The sequence below is a fragment of the Macrotis lagotis genome, chromosome 7 (assembly GCF_037893015.1).
Source record: "Macrotis lagotis isolate mMagLag1 chromosome 7, bilby.v1.9.chrom.fasta, whole genome shotgun sequence".
NCBI classification, from domain to species: Eukaryota; Metazoa; Chordata; class Mammalia; order Peramelemorphia; family Peramelidae; genus Macrotis; species Macrotis lagotis.
The window spans coordinates 222,596,506-222,612,941 of record NC_133664.1 but is presented as its reverse complement, the minus strand read 5'-3'; the positions used below and the strand labels follow the sequence as shown (position 1 = coordinate 222,612,941).

The 16,436-nt window shown below is 35.9% G+C and overlaps 1 protein-coding gene across 13 annotated transcripts in view; it reads left to right on the top strand.

Annotated features, from left to right (window-relative positions):
- ERC1 (ELKS/RAB6-interacting/CAST family member 1) overlaps window positions 1-16,436 on the top strand; it is a 436,241-nt gene that overhangs the window by 106,043 nt on the left and 313,762 nt on the right. For all 13 annotated transcript variants that reach the window (XM_074195002.1, XM_074195000.1, XM_074195006.1 and 10 more), the window contains exon 3: window positions 7,348-7,764. In XM_074195002.1, the coding sequence (XP_074051103.1) occupies window positions 7,348-7,764 (417 nt within the window). The remainder of the gene's footprint in view (window positions 1-7,347; window positions 7,765-16,436) is intronic.

Genomic DNA, 16,436 nt, shown 5'->3' with positions numbered 1-16,436 from the left:
TGATTTAGAAAAATATGGATAGATTTAGCCTTATGAAGGAAGATGCTATCCATGCCCAGTGAAAGAACTGACAAATAGAAATATGCGTAGTATAGTCTTTACATATGTGTATGTGGATATGTATGTATGTGTAAATTTATAGATACGTATGTATCTGAATATGTTTTCATCTTTAAAGACTTTCTAGCCTTTTCTGGAGTGTGGAACAAGAAAGGGAGAAAAAAAATACAGAGTGCACAGCAAAGAACAAAGGAAAACTTAGAAGATAGCACAGAAAACTAGGTAGCTTTGAGAACAATGTACGGTATTTATTATATAAATTTTCTTGAAATGAAAGTTTATTGTTCTTTATTGAATCCTTTCTTATATTCTGTTGTGTACATAGAAATGGCCTTTTCTTAGTTTGCATTTAAGTCAAAAATGAACTAAAAAAAAGAATGTGAAGGACTTTTTAATCTCAAATCTTTTTCAGTTTTTTTTTCTATTTTTTAAGTATCTACTATGCTCCAGTCATTGTGTCACAATAAGCACTGGTAATAAGTCAAATGTAATCTTTGTCCTCACAGAGATGACATTCTCTTGGGGCGGGGATAATGCTATAAAACTCTGTTTACAAAATAGATACACTGTCAGGCTTCAGCATTTAGACATTTAATTTTCAGGAGTTCAAGAATTTGCATGATTTTATTAGTAATTTCATTTTCAATTTCATGTTGGCAACTGTACATCCTTGTGAAGAGCTCCCTGTGCATTTGCAGTTACTGTATTATCCCAAAGAATAGTCCAGGTCCTTTGGGCTCAGGTAATGCTGAGATCTCACCTGATAGCAGCAGTTGCACTGGTATTCAGAGGATGGCTAAGACAGAACAGTTGTTTACAGCAGTAAAGTATCCAGTATAATACCCTCACAGTGCTGTCTGACAAAGGAAAAGTAATATTCGGGTTAAAAAAAGTTTGTTTTAAAAATTTTATTTGTTGTACATTATTTGTGGTACTATAGATTTCATGTGTCATAAAAAGTGAATTTTGTCTGAAATCAACTTTTTTGAGATGTTAGCACAAAAGGTCACAGAATTCTAGTGATTAGTAGTGACAAAAATGTTTTTATGTTACCAGTTTTATTTTGTGTTCTGAATTTTATTAATTATGTCTTGGTTACTATGTTAGAGTACCCAGAGTACAAAATTAATGTTTTATTATAAAGAAATATATTCAGAAATATATTAGCAATCCCTAGTGAAAAATTACAGTTTTTGATGGTTGTGAGAGAACCTATATCCCATAGGTTCAAAACACCAATATTAGCATTTTCTACTTTTGTGCTGTTTTCTAGGACCATTGTCTCCATGAAAATTGAGCATTGACTGGTGAAAGAAGTCAATAGTAGCTGGAAGTACATTAGGAAATAATAACTAGTTGGAGAGGGTGGCCAACAGGGTCAAAAACTAGAAAAAGGTAAAAATAAATTAAGACCTGAACAAGGATTTGTAAACTTGACATTTAGGTAATTTGGAGAGAGTAGTTTCTGTAGAGTGAGAAGCCAGCCTGAAAAGGGATAAGGGAGAGTGAGAGAGATGGAATTAGTGAGTACAGGCAAATTTTTCTAGGACCTTGACTTAAAAAAGGGAAGAGATTAGAACAGAAGCATTGTTTGACACAACTGTTAAGTGACATTAAATAAATTTCTGGAATAAAAATGAAGTTTTTAAAATTTATTTTCATTTTAAGAAGTCTGAGATGTATAACTGTTGACCTAACAAAAATTGAGTCTCTTTCTTACAGATTAAAATCCCTGTTTCAGTCTTATGTGTTTAGTAAGAATTCTTTTTTTATAGGGCTTCAGTTCTATATATTATTCTATTATACTCATTCTGATTCTGAAGTTCTTTACAGAAAAGGTTGTAACTTAAAAAAAAAGCCAAACCTTTTCTATTACAGGACAATGATGGAGGATGGTTTGAAGATTAAGTTCGTTAAAAGTTATTTTTTTTTTTCAGTCAGAACAACCAAATATATGATGAACTTTGTAGTACTTCTGCAGTATCAGAAAAACAAATTCTGAAGGACTTAGCCCTTTGATCTCTGGAACTTGCCCTTGGAGGCTCCCCTCCACCAATGTGACAGGGTTCTGCTAGGATTCACTTTATTCTCTTGTACTCGTTAATTGGCTCAGATCCCAAACTTCCCCCTTCTGGGTCCCCCCTTTCTAGTTTTGAAATCATCAGTATTACCATTGATCCTAGGTAGGGTGCTTTAGTCTATTCCCCTCTCCTTCTACTTTTTTACTTTTAACTTCTTAAACTAAAATGTTCCTCCTGTGCCACCAATTCCCTCTAATTGTCTTCTGTTAGAACACCTATTGAGGAGTTCTATTTGTATTTGTACTCTTAGACCACAGAATAATATGTGCTTGGTACATACTAGTGCTTGTGTAGTGTATCCTTTTTCTTTTGTAATTTAATTTATCAATTATTTTTAAAATTCTGCATTTTACAAACACCAGAAAAAGAGCATTTCTGTGTAGAAAATGTAAAGAAACTATGAATCTCTTTACCATATGGTTTTCTTTTATATGTATTACATATGCATACATGTATATCATGTACATATTTCATATATGTATCCACTCATGTATATTCACATGTATTCTAAATATCACATACATATGTATAAAATAAATTTAGTATTTTATTTTCAAAATTGTCCTGTTTATTTCTACTTCCTTCCGAACTTGGCTCTCTTTTCCCTGTGTACTTTTCAGTACATGCCTTTCAATTAAAAAAAAGAAGAAAAGCACCATTCAAAACAAAAACATAGTCTAAACATATTCCCAAGGTAACTTTATCCAAAAATGGCCATCTACCTCCATGCCTTGCATCCATCATATCTATATCAGACTTCACTATAGGTCTTCTAGAAATGTGATTGGTCATTGCTTATCAGTTTGACAAAAGCCTTTTGAAGTTTTCACAGTTTTTATCTTATGGTTAAAAGTCCTTAGGGTTGACTGTTGTTAGATTATTCTCCTGGTTCACTTCTGTATCAGTTCTTACTTCTAACGTTCTCTGAAATATGTATTTTTCTTTCTTAAGGGACAGTAATATTTCTTTTTTAAAATAAGTTTTTATTGATTTTTTTTACTGTGGTTTCTGCCAGCATCCTTTTCCAGGACTCTTTACCCTGTTCTTCTTTGAGAGTTATCTTATAAATTAAATAGTATATTTTTAAGGACAAAAATGAAGAAAAAGTGCAAAATATCAGCTTAACCGATTTTTTTAAAAGTTTTTGCAAGGCAGTGGGGTTAAGTGGCTTCTTAAGGCCACACAGCTACATAATTATTAAGTGTCTGAGGCAAGATTTGAACTCAGGGACTCCTGACTCCAGGGCTGGTGCTCTATGCACTGTCACCTAGCTCCCCTGCTTAACTGATTTTTTGAAATATGTTATTGAAATCAAAAAGTCTGACGCTGTTTAATATGGAACATTTATGTACCTTCTACCTCTACACAAGGGTAGGTTTGGAATGCCTTCTCATATTTCTTTGAGTCATTTATTTTTTATAACTTTGTAGTAGTCACTTTTAATATTTTTGGGTTTGTGGCTCTTTTCATTTACATTGTTATAGTCATTGTGTTAATTGTTTTCTTGCATCTGCCTGCTTCACTATGTATTAGTCTTTGGAGATCTTTCTATGCTTCTCCATATTCATCATATTTGTTATTTCTTATGCAGAATAATATTCTATTAATTTCATATTCTCAATTTGATTTGCCATTCTCCAACTCATGGACATCTACTTTGTTGCCAGTTCTTTGCTATCATAAAAAAATACCATTATAAATGTTTTGGTATAAATGAGGGCTTTAGGGTATAAGCCCAGTAATGGAATTACTGGGTCAGAGGATGTGGACATTTTAATTACTTTATTTGTGAATTCCCTATTGCTTTCCAAAATGGTTGTATGGCTTTATCACTTTAACCACAATGCACCAGTATGCCTATCTTCCCATAACCCCTCCAACATTTTGTCATTATTGCCAGCTTGCTGCTTTAGCTCAAAATCTTGGCTCCAAGATGCCAACATTGCTTTTGGAAGAGATGCATTGTGCTGCAGCGCTTTGAAGAGTCCTCCAGGCTGAGTGATTCCCAGTCTGTGGCAGAATAATTTAAATACCTCTTCCTGTGGCTGTCCTCCCCATCTTAGGTCTTCAGTCTTAGGGAGAATGTGACCTTTGACCTGTAGGGAATTACTTTCATTTTAGGATTACAATTTTACAAGTGTCAGGAAAACTAGAGAAACAGATTTGATCAGCCAGCTAAGTGGCACAGTGGATGAACTACTGGGCTTGGAATCACATAGGAGATGCTTTCCTTTTTACTAGATGAATACTTGCAGTACTAAATTCAAATATTTTTGCTAAAGCATATATCAAATGTTAGCTACAATCAGGTTCTACTTCAGCTGCATTAAATCTTTTGCTGATGAGGCCTATAAATATTTCCATGAATATGAAGGGATGCATATATATATATATATATATATATATATAGATCTATATAGATATAGATATATGTGTTACATATACATATATTTGTAGAAAGCAATTTTTAAAGTTATTAAAATATTTTCTGCATGAAAAGATTACTCTGATAGTGCCTTAACTTCTTTTGGGTGGCAAGAAAAGGAAACTAGTTTTTACAACAATTACGTATTAGATAGTATGGTAGTATTGTAGATTTAGAGAGCTCAAGTAACTAACCAGGATCAAGCAGTAAAAGTAAAGGAGACCGACCAGAGACTCTGTGTCCAGTATTCAGATATTAGAATCTTCCACTTAATATTGCTTTTTTCCCCCTTGTAGTGGGCTCATTTTTTGCTGAATCAAGTTTGCTTATTGCTGTCTTTAGACTAGAGAAGCAGACAAGTTAAGTTCTCTCAGTTTCTGACCAAAAGCCTCAGTTTCCAAAATCATTTGATTTTTTTATTAGCTTATGTTCTGTTGTTTAACTACAAAGTCAAATGAATGATTATTACTTCTTTGTTTGGTTCAAGTTGAACTAGCATTACTTTTTAATTATCAGACGTGTAAAATTGACTTGTGTGATGCATGGAAACTAATTATTAATTAATAGGAATAAATAATAATTCTAAAGTAATAAGTTCATCTACTTTATTATTAAATTAATTCCTATAAGCATTTAGAGTCTTCTATATACAAGTGATTTATTATTATAAAAATGTTGTGGATCCAAAGATAAAAGTAGTTCTAGTCCCACGTAACTTAAGTTCTGTTGAGAGAATGCATATAAATATGAAGGATATACAAAATAATATAAAGTAATTTTAAGGATGAAAGTACTGATAATTGGAATATTTGGAAAAGTATATTATTAAGGAAGCCATTGTAGGAGGAAGAATGAACATTTATATGCCAGCATTTGAGTCCAGAGAGAGTGTAATAATGTTGGATGACTAATATTGAAATATGTTTAACTCATGTGTAACTTGTATCAGATATTTGTTGTCAAGGGGAGGTGCGATGCAGGGAGAAAGGGAGAAAAATGTGGAACTCAAAATCATACCAAAAAACTTAATGGGCCAGCCAGGTGACACAGTAAATAGACCTGCCAACCCTGGAGTCAGAAGGACCCGAATTCAAATTCAGCCTCTGACACTTGCTACTAACTAGCTGTGTGACCCCTGGAAGATCACTTAATCTCAATTGCCCCCCCCCCCCCAAGAAAATATTGAAAACTTTGCACATTGCTGCGAAAATAAATAAGTTTATAGATTTTTTAAAAGAATGTAATGTTGAGCTGATAAAATTAGGTGAATTCTAATAGGGATAAATGTAAAATGTTAAATTTGGGTTAAAAAAAATCAACTTCACAGATTCAGTATGTGGGAGGTGTGACTTGATACCAGATTACTTGAAAAAGATCTTATCTATTTAAGCTAGTAAGGTCAATATAATTTAGCAAGCAAGCTAATGCAAGCTTGAACTCAATTAAAACTATGGTTTTGAATTAAAGCATTTGTTTTTCAAAGCAAAGGAGGAAATCTACTGTGCTCTGCTGTGGTCAGACCAAATTTAAGTCACTTTTTAGAAAGGACATTAATAAGACTGATGGAGAGGGAGACAAAGGATGAAGGACATAATGATCTTGATATGCAAGCACTAGTATTTAAGTATTCAGAGGTTTTAGATTTTTTCCAGAGGGCAGAATTAGGAGTAATGGGTAGAATTTTGGAATGATTTAAATAGTGGCTTTGATAGTTTTTAAGCAAATGCTGAATGCTCATTTATTGTGTATATTGCAGCAGGGATGTTAATGTATATTTTGGACTCCACCCTTGTGGTTCCTCTGAACTTTCTCTATAGTAATAAATCCATCCATCATTGTGATTTGGTGAATTGAGAGAGTGTGTTTGTGTGTGTGTGTGTGTGTGTGTGTGTGTGTGTGTGTGTGTGTGTGTGTGTTTGTTTGCTGCCCTGTTCCCTTTCAAAATATCATCAGTGGTGATTAGTGTTTTAATTTTGTTAACATTTATGTCACCTGAGGTAAATGTTACAGATTTTTAACCTCTGCTGTTGATATACAAAAAAAAAATTTTTTTCCCTAATTTTTTGAGGTATTTGTGACCACTCTAGAATAGGGGTGGGGAATATTCAACCCACTGGCAAGTCCCAAAAAAATCTTTTGGACTGGCTCTGCCGTAGCAACTGCAGGCAAGACTCAGAATTCAATAAATCTAGGAGCTTTTTAGGGATGAATTAATTAAATGTTTGACCAAATGTAGCAGGCTAATTTTTAAGTTGGTAACTTTTTATGGCCTGTGAATGATGTTATAAATATCCAAATATCTCTTGGCAGAAAAAGGTTCCCCATCCTTGCCCTGGAACATAGGTGCCCAACCTTTGAGTTTTTTTGGCTGCATTGCCCAAGTAAAACATGTCAAGTGTCACATATAGAATTTAATATTTTTTATGACTTCAGTGTAACCCACATTCCCAATGAATATAATAATAAAATATAATATGCTGCATGTATGGAATTTGAGGGTCACAAGTGGCTTGTGGACCATGGATCAGATACATCTGTTCTAGAATATTCATCTGGAGAGATAAATTACTCAGTTGTATTTTGAGAGATTTTAAATGTTGTTTATTTCTCCCAAAATTAGAAATGGTACTGGTTGAACTACTGGCATGTTGCAGATCAGTTTTCTTCCTTTCATTTGAGGATAAAATAAGGCTACCTCTCCATTGTAAAATGCAGTGTTCTGAGAAGGACCCTGTTTTTCCTTAGTCACTGATTTAGGATTTTTGTTTTTTGTCATTAAAGCACATGCAAATGACAATCCAGGCTCTCCAGGATGAATTGCGGATCCAGAGGGACCTAAACCAGCTATTTCAGCAAGACAGTAGTAATAGAGCTAGTGAACCCTTTGCAGCAGAGCTGACCGAGGAGAACTTTCAGAGGCTACATGCTGAACATGAGAGGCAAGCTAAGGAACTCTTCCTTCTTCGTAAGACCCTTGAAGAAATGGAGCTGCGCATTGAGACTCAGAAACAGACACTGAATGCACGGGATGAGTCCATCAAAAAGCTCTTGGAAATGCTGCAGAGTAAAGGACTGTCTGCCAAGGCTACTGAAGAAGACCATGAGAGAACAAGACGGCTGGCGGAGGCAGAGATGCATGTACACCACCTGGAAAGTCTCCTGGAGCAAAAAGAAAAAGAGAACAATATGTTGAGAGAGGTGAGTGTCTAACCTGGTTGTTATTATCCTTGTTTTTGTCTTTTGCTATTACCTCTTCCTGACATACTTAACTGTTTCGTCATCATGGGGAAGTAGACATCTCCTTCTGTGTTGAATTTTTCAATGATATTTATTCTAGCCCATCTATCAAGTAGGGGATAAAATTGTCTTGACTTCATGCTGACTTAAAGTAGGCTCTTATCTCTAGAATATTTTTGATATCTAAATATTTAGGTACTCATGTTTCTTGTGACTTCTTTTTTATTTTTTTTTAAATTTTTATTAAAGATATTATTTGAGTTTTACAGTTTTCCCCCAATCTTGCTTCCCTCCCCCCCACTCCCACCCCACAGATAGCACTCTGTCAGTCTTTACTGTGTTTCCATGTTGTACCTCCATCCAAATTGGGTGTGATGAGAGAGAAATCATATCCTTAAAGAGAACAGAATTCTCAGAGGTAACCAGATCAAACCATAAGACATCTGGGGTTTTTTTTTTTTTTCCAAATTAAAGGGAATAGTCGTTGTACTTTGTTCAAACTCCACAGCTCCTTATCTGGATACAGATGGTACTCTCCTTTGCAGACAGCCCAAAATTGTTCCCAATTGTTGCGCTGATCGAATGAGCAAGTCCTTCAAGGTTGAACATTACTCCCATGTTGCTGTTAGGGTGTACAGTGTTTTTCTGATTCTGCTCATCTCACTCAGCATCAGTTCATGCAAATCCCTCCAGGTTTCCCTGAAATCCTGTCCCTCCTGGTTTCTAATAGAACAATAGTGTTCCATGACATACATATACCACAGTTTGCTAAACCATTCCCCAATTGAAGGACATTTACTGGATTTCCAATTCTTTGCTACCACAAACAGGGCTGCTATAAATATTTTGGTACAAGTAATGTTTGTACCCTTTTTCCTCATCTCTTCAGGGTATAGACCCAGTAGTGGTATTGCTGGGTCAAAGGGTATGCACATTTTTGTTGCCCTTTGGGCATAGTTCCAAATAGCTCTCCAGAAGGGTTGGATGAGTTCACAGCTCCACCAACAGTGTATAGTGTCCCAGATTTTCCACATCCCTTCCAACAATGATCATTATCCTTCCTGGTCATACTGGCCAATCTGAGAGGTGTGAGGTGGTACCTCGGTGAAGCTTTAATTTGCATTTCTCTAATAATGATTTAGAACATTTTTTCATATGGCTATGGATTGCTTTGATCTCCTCATCTGTAAATTGCTTTTGCATATCCTTTGACCATTTGTCAATTGGGGAATGGCTTTTTGTTTTAAAACTATGACTCAGTTCTCTGTATATTTTAGAAATGAGTCCTTTGTCAGAATCACTAGTTGTAAAGATTGTTTCTCAATTTACTACTTTTCTTTTGATCTTGATTACATTGGTTTTATCTGTGCAAAAACTTTTTAATTTAATGTAATCGAAATCATGTAATTGGTTTTTAGTGATGTTCTCCAACTCTTCCTTAGTCATAAACTGTTCCCCGTTCCATAGATCTGACAGGTAGACTAGTCCTTGATCTTCTAATTTGCTTATAGTATTGTTTTTTATGTCTATGTCCTGTAACCATTTGGATCTTATCTTGGTAAAGGGTGTGAGGTGTTGGTCTAATCTAAGTTTCTTCCATACTAACTTCCAATTATCCCAGCAGTTTTTATCAAAGAGGGAGTTTTTATCCCAGTGGCCAGACTCTTTGGGTTTATCAAACAGCAGATTACTATAATCCTCTCCTGCTTTTACACCTAGTCTATTCCACTGGTCCACCACTCTATTTCTTAGCCAATACCAAACAGTTTTGATGACTGATGCTTTATAATATCATTTTAGATCAGGTAGTGCTAAGCCACCTTCGTTGGCATTTTTTTTTTCATTAAGTTCCTGGCAATTCTTGACTTTTTATTTCTCCATATTAATTTACTTACAATTTTTTCTAGCTCATTAAAGTAATTTTTTGGAATTTTGATTGGTAGGGCACTAAACAGATAGTTTAGTTTTGGTAGAATTGTCATTTTTTATTATATTAGCTCTCCCTATCCATGAGCAGTTGATATTTGCCTAGTTATTTAAATCTGATTTAATTTGTGTGAGAAGTGTTTTATAATTGCTTTCAAAAAGATTCTGAGTCTGTCTTGGCAAATAGACTCCTAAGTATTTTACACTGTCTGAGGTTACTTTGAATGGAATTTCTCTTTTTAGCTCTTCCTGCTGTTTCTTGCTAGTCGTATATAGGAAAGTTGAGGATTTATGGGGGTTTATTTTATAACCTGCAACTTTGCTAAAATTTCTAATTGTTTCCAGTAGTTTTTTAGATGATTTCTTGGGATTCTCTAGGTAGACCATCATGTCATCTGCAAATAGTACATGGTCAATTTTTGTATAAGTTCCATGTACTGCAGAGAAAAAGGTATATTCCTTCCTATCCCCATTCAGTTTCCTCCATAAGTCTACCATATCTAATTTTTCTAACAATCTATTTACCTCCCTAATTTCTTTGTTGTTTGTTTTATGCTTTGATTTATCTAGATCTGATAGCGGGAGGTTGAGGTCTCCTACTAGTAGAGTTTTGCTGTCTATGTCTTCCTGTAATTCTTTCAGCTTCTCCTCTAAGAATTTGGGTGCTGTCCCACTGGGTGCATATATATTCAATATTGAAATGACTTTATTGTCTATTGTAACTTTTAGGAGGATAAAGTTTCCTTCCTTATCTCTTTTAACGCTATCTATTTTTGCTGCTGCTTTGTCTGAGATAAGGATTGCTACCCCTGCTTTTTTTACTTCAGCTGAAGTAAAATATATTTTGCTCCAACCTTTTACCTTTACTCTGTATGTATCTCTCTGCTTCAAATGAGTTTCTTGTAAGCAGCATATTGTAGGATTCTGTTTTTAATCCACTCTGCTATTTGCTTACATTTTAAGGGAGAGTTCATCCCATTCACATTCAATGTTATGATTACTAATTCTTTATTGCCCTCTGTGCTATCTTCCCTCTGTTTGTATTTCCCCCCTTTCCTCCCCTTTTATCCATATTCCCCAGTATTTTGTTTTTGAATACCACCCCCTTCAGTGTATTTGCTCTCCTATATCACACCCTCCCCTTTCTTTCCCCTTTCCCTTTTCCCTTCCCTTCCTTTTGTTATTTCCCCTTATTTTCTCCACTCCCCTTCCCTTTCTCTGTCCCCCCCTCCCCTTCCCTTTCTCTGTCCCCCCTCCCCTTTTCCCCTTTTACTTATTGTAAGGTTAGATGTTTTATAAGTTAACTGAGTATACGTAGGTTGACTTTAAGCCAAGTCTGATGAGAAGAAGATTAAGGTGTTTCTCCTCTGCTCCATTCTTCCCCTCTATTACCATAGGTTTTTTTGTACCTCTTAGTGTAATGAGATTTGTCCCATTCAATCCTCTCCCGTCTCTTTCCTGTCCCCCTTTTTAGGGAGGTAGTATATTTTTTTTAGATCATTCTATTCAAGTCATAGAAAATTCTGAGTGTCTGTCCCTTCTAGTTCAGTATATTCTGTTGAATAGAGTCCAAATTCCTGAGAGTTATTAGAATCTTTCTCCCCAGTGGAGTTAAAGCCAGTTACATCCCATTAGATAGCAGTCTCTCGGATAGGTCATGGATGTCCATCATTTCTGGCTAGGTTTATTCTCTCTGTTAGAGTTACATTTCTCAGGATTTATGAGAGTCTCTACCCCCCCGCCCCCCGCTGGGATAGAGCCAGTTTCAACTTGCTGGATTGCATTTTTTTCCTTTTACTGCCCCCCCCCCCTTTTTACCTTTTCATGTGTCTCTTGAACCTCCTGTTTGATATGCAAATTTTCTGTTTAGCTCTGGTCTTTTCATTAGAAAGTTTTGGAATTCTTCCATTTTGTTAAATGTCCATCTTTTTCCCTGGAAGAGATGGCTCAGCTTTGCAGGAACGTAGATTCTTGGCTGCATTTCACACTCCTGTGCTCTTCGAAACATCTTGTTCCAGGCCCTTCGATCCCTTAAAGTTGATGCAGCTAGGTCCTGCGTGATCCTCACTGTGGCTCCTTGATATTTAAATTGTTTCTTTCTGGCTGCTTGCAGGATTTTCCCTTTTGTGTGAGAGTTCTGGAGTTTGGGCACAACATTCCTTGGTGTTTTCCTTTTAGGATCTTTTTCTGGTGGGGATCGATGTACTCTTTCGATAACTACTTTGCCCTCCTATTCCATGATGTTAGGGCAGTTTTCCACCACCAGATCCTGTAATATTAAGTCCAGGCTTTTTTTTCTCTTCAATGTTTTCAGGAAGTCCTATAATTTTCAGATTTACCCTCCTCAATCTATTCTCGAGGTCAGTGGTTTTGTTGATGAGGTATTTCACATTTGCTTCTATTTTTTCTATTTTTTGTTGTTTAACTGACTCTTACTGTCTCGTGGAGTCATTTGTTTCTGTAGACTCCATTATTTTTTGGGGGGAGGAGTTTTCTTCATTAACCTTTTCCAATTGGTCAATTCTACTTTTGAAAGAGCTTTCCATTTGACCAATTGAGGTTTTGAGAGAATTAATTTCTTTTTGCATTTGCCCATTTGAGGATCTGAGAGAATTATTCTCATTTTGCAAGGTATTAATTGTCTCCCCCAAATTTTCCAGTTGATTTTTAAACTCATTCCTTATTTCTTCAAGGAAGTCTTTCTGTGCTGGAGACCAGATTGTATTCTCCTCAGATGTTCCAGGTCTCTCTGGGTTGGGGTCTTTCCCTTCCTGGAATTTTTCTATGGATCCACCTTTCTGCTGACCCTTCTTCATTATGCTAAGACCTTGAGTTGGGTGGGGCTGGTTCACCTGGGCTTGGGATCTCTAAAGGCTTTACTGAGTGCAGTTTCTCTGGCTGGCCAGTAGGAGGTGCTGGTTGCCCTCTCTGGGGTGTCTGTGACCTTGGTTGCCAGGCCTTCTCCCTTTGCTTGAGGGGAGGGTATTGGAGCTATTGAATTCTTTTGCCTAAAATCAATGGTGGGCTTTACCCTGGCCTGAGGTGATTCCTCAGCTGGGCTGGTTCTTTTGCTCACACACCTGGGCCTGAGGCAGAAATAATTTGCATTTGTTTGGGAGGAGGCCTCAGTGCAATGGAGACTTGGGCTCAGAGTTTCTCAGACCTGAGAAGCCCAGGGATGGTGTCAGCAGCTCTCCTGCACCAGACCTCTCCCCACAGCCCCTTCCCCAAGCTCCAGGGGGACAGCACCAACACCAGCGCCTCTGCTTCCCCGCGGACCCAAGCCCCCTTCGTCCAGCCCCACCGCTGATCCAGCAGGTCCGGCTCTCAGGCCCTCAGACTCCCGGTTCCGATTCAGCTGTTGGTCTGGCTGATCTTCCCTGGGAGCTCGGACTCCCCTGCTGGTACTCAGCCAAGGCTGCTGCGGGAGACAAATTCTGAGGTAGATTTTCCTCTCCTAGCTTTTATTTCTGGGTTTCCTGGTTCGGATTTCTTTTAAAAGGTTTGTTTCATGTGATAGATGGGGAAGAGATCAGGAGACTTTAGAACTGTGCCTGTCTTCTCTCTGCCATCTTGGCTGGAAGTCCAACAAAAGATCTTTCTTGTGACTTCTTACTTTTTTCTTTATGTGGATAAATAGAAGAAGCTGACTGTTAAGAAAAGCTGATCATTGTTCAATTAAAAATAGATAAACTAAAACAAACAGCCACCCATTTTTAAGAGAGTTCAGAGAATGATCTTGGCATTTTTAATGAATGGTTGGCCTCTGGTTTCTGTGGAAATAGTTAACCTTAACTAAGAACATTTACAGCTGGGTAGGTATAACCAGAAATGAATGGTGTCACAATCATTTTAAAGAGAAATTTAATTTTCACCATCTTATATTCAGCCATTCTTTTTGAGTTTAAGTAAAATTGAAAACTTTGTCTTTGATAGGAAAAAATAAAAACTAATAGCAATAATAATCCTTCTGTGAATTATCCCTGTTACTTTCATTGGTACAAACAAGACTCTTTTAGTCTGTTAGTTTAAAAATGCCATCTTTTGTGAGGATATAGAGGATTACAGAAATGGTTATCTGCAGTTGAACATAAGTGATACTCAAGTTTTTCAATTTTCTTTATATTTCTCTATGAAGCATTAAATATAGGAGCAACTAGGTGGCACAGTGGATAAATCACGGGCCCTGGAGTCATGAAGATCTGAGTTCAAATTGCTTCAGACACTTAATAATTACCTATTTGTATGATCTTGGGCAAGTCACTTGATCCCATTGCCTTGCAAAAACTGAGAGATAGATAGATAGATAGATATAGATAGTGACTAGAGGGGACCTTTTGTGCATCGATTCAAACTCCTTCATTTTATATATGAGGCCCCAGAGTGATGGGTAATCAGATAACATGAGAATATTTGCTTTCTTTGGAAGGCAACCACTATTATTCTTTGAGGTGTTTATTAAAACACCCCTGGGAGAAATCACTTTAATTTGAATATAATAAGTTCTTAGGAATAATAGAGCAAAAGATATCTGCAAGTGATTTGACTCAAGAGATTTACTTGTGGGTTCCTTTATCCTTTTTTTTTTTTTAAGGTTTTTGCTAGGCAATGGGGTTAAGTGGCTTGCCCAAGGCCGCACAGCTAGGTCATTCATTATTAAGTGTCTGAGACCGGATTTGAACCCAGGTACTCCTGACTCCAGAGCCAGTGCTTTATCCACTGCGATACCTAGCCGTCCCTACCTTTTTTTGTTTAACAGAAAAGATATTTGCCCTCATACTGTTTGCTGAAATAAACTTAGCACTTATAAGAATTGTTAAATTTTTGAAGATTAAGATTTATCTCAGTAAAAAACAGTGAGATTACATTAAGTTACTTTTTTTTTTAAGATTCTTACAAGGCAAATGGGGTTAAGTGGCTTGCGCAAGGCCACATAGCTAGGTAATTATTAAGTATCTGAGGCCAAATTTGAACTCAGGTACTCCTGACTCCAGGGCTGGTGCTCTATCCACTGTGCCACCTAGCTGCCCCGAAGTTACTTCTTTAAAAGAAAAAGTCTGAAGATTTAAGAATTTATTGAAAGAAAAGCTGTGACAGTAATATTTTAGGGAAAGATATGATAGTTTCTTCTGAAAGATGGTCACAGCTAAGAAGCTAAATGCTATTAGAACATGTGACTTGTACAGAAAAAGAGACTATACTATGTAGTATAGTCCAAATATATTTAAATTCTATGTCCCTTTAGATCTTTATAAATTGGAACAGTTAGTCTTTAAAGGAGGGAGGCCTATTCCTTTCACCATCTCTAATTCCCATCATTACCTAGTATTTATTTTTAGTCATATATTCACGATACCTTTTTATCTGTGTTTTAGCATTTATTGAAACCATGAGGGATTTTTTAGCTGTTGCATGATCAAAAAAGATTCTTGTTTATTTAGAAATGTAACAAATATTATTCCTAGTTTTTAGGTTGGGAGTCATCTACTAAAAGACTAGTTATTCCAAGGTTGCAAAGTAAAATTGAGTACCTGAGCTCAGCTTAGAAGATTTAAATTCAGTTAAGAAGATTCCATCACCTCTTCTAAAAGGGTCTGATTTAATAAATTAAAAATATTTTAAGGCATAGCCTTGAAACAAATTTTCCAGCTTCATTATATTTGTTTTTAGTGATTAATATAAACTTTGTAATTAAGTACAAGAAAAGAATTTTTTTAATAAATATTTTATTTATTTTTCCAACTATAATGAAGAGTAGTTTTTTGTAAGATTTTGAGTTATACATTTTTCTCCCTCCCCCTCTTCCTGACAGAAAGTACTCTAATGTATTCTACATGTATAATCAAGATAAACATAGATCCATACTAAACATGTTGTAAAAGAAGAATCAAATTGAAATGGAAAAAAAATTAACAGAAAAAATATAACTAAGGCAACTTTTAAAAAGAGAAGATAGTAAGCTTTGAACTGCAATTTAACTCCACAGTTCCTTCTCTGGATAATGGATGGTATTTTCCATCAGAAATCTTTTAGAATTGTCTTTGATTATTGTGCTGCCGAAATACACAAGTACATCATGGTTGATCATCACCCAGTATTGCTGAGAGAAATGAACAGAGCATGTATAATGTTCTTCTGATTCTGCTCACTTCTCTCAGCATCAGTTCATGCAAGTCGTTCCAGGTTATTCTGAAGCCCCATCCCTCATAATTTCTTACAGTATTCCCATCACATTCATGTACCATAATTTATTCAGCCATTCCTCAATTGATGGGTGTACCTTTAATTTCCAATATTTTTGTACATGTAGGCTTTTTATCCTTATTCACAAATCTCTTATGGATACAGAGCAAGTAATGGTATTGTTGGATTAAAGGGTTTGCACAGTTTTATTGCCCTTTGAGCATAATTCCAAATTGTTCTCCAAAAAATTTGGATCAGTTCACAGTTCTCCAACAATGTATTAGTGTCCCAGTTGATCATTTCCCTTTTTTAGTTATAGTGGCCAGTCTGATAGGTGTGAGGAGGTACCTCAGAATTGTTTTAATTTGCATTTCTGAAATCAGTAATGCATTTTAGAGCACTTTTATATGACTTTAGATAACTTTAATTTCTTCATCAGAGAGTTGACTTTTCATATCCTTTGACAATTTATCAATTATGGAATGACTTGCATTCTTATAAATTTGACTCAGTTATATATATTA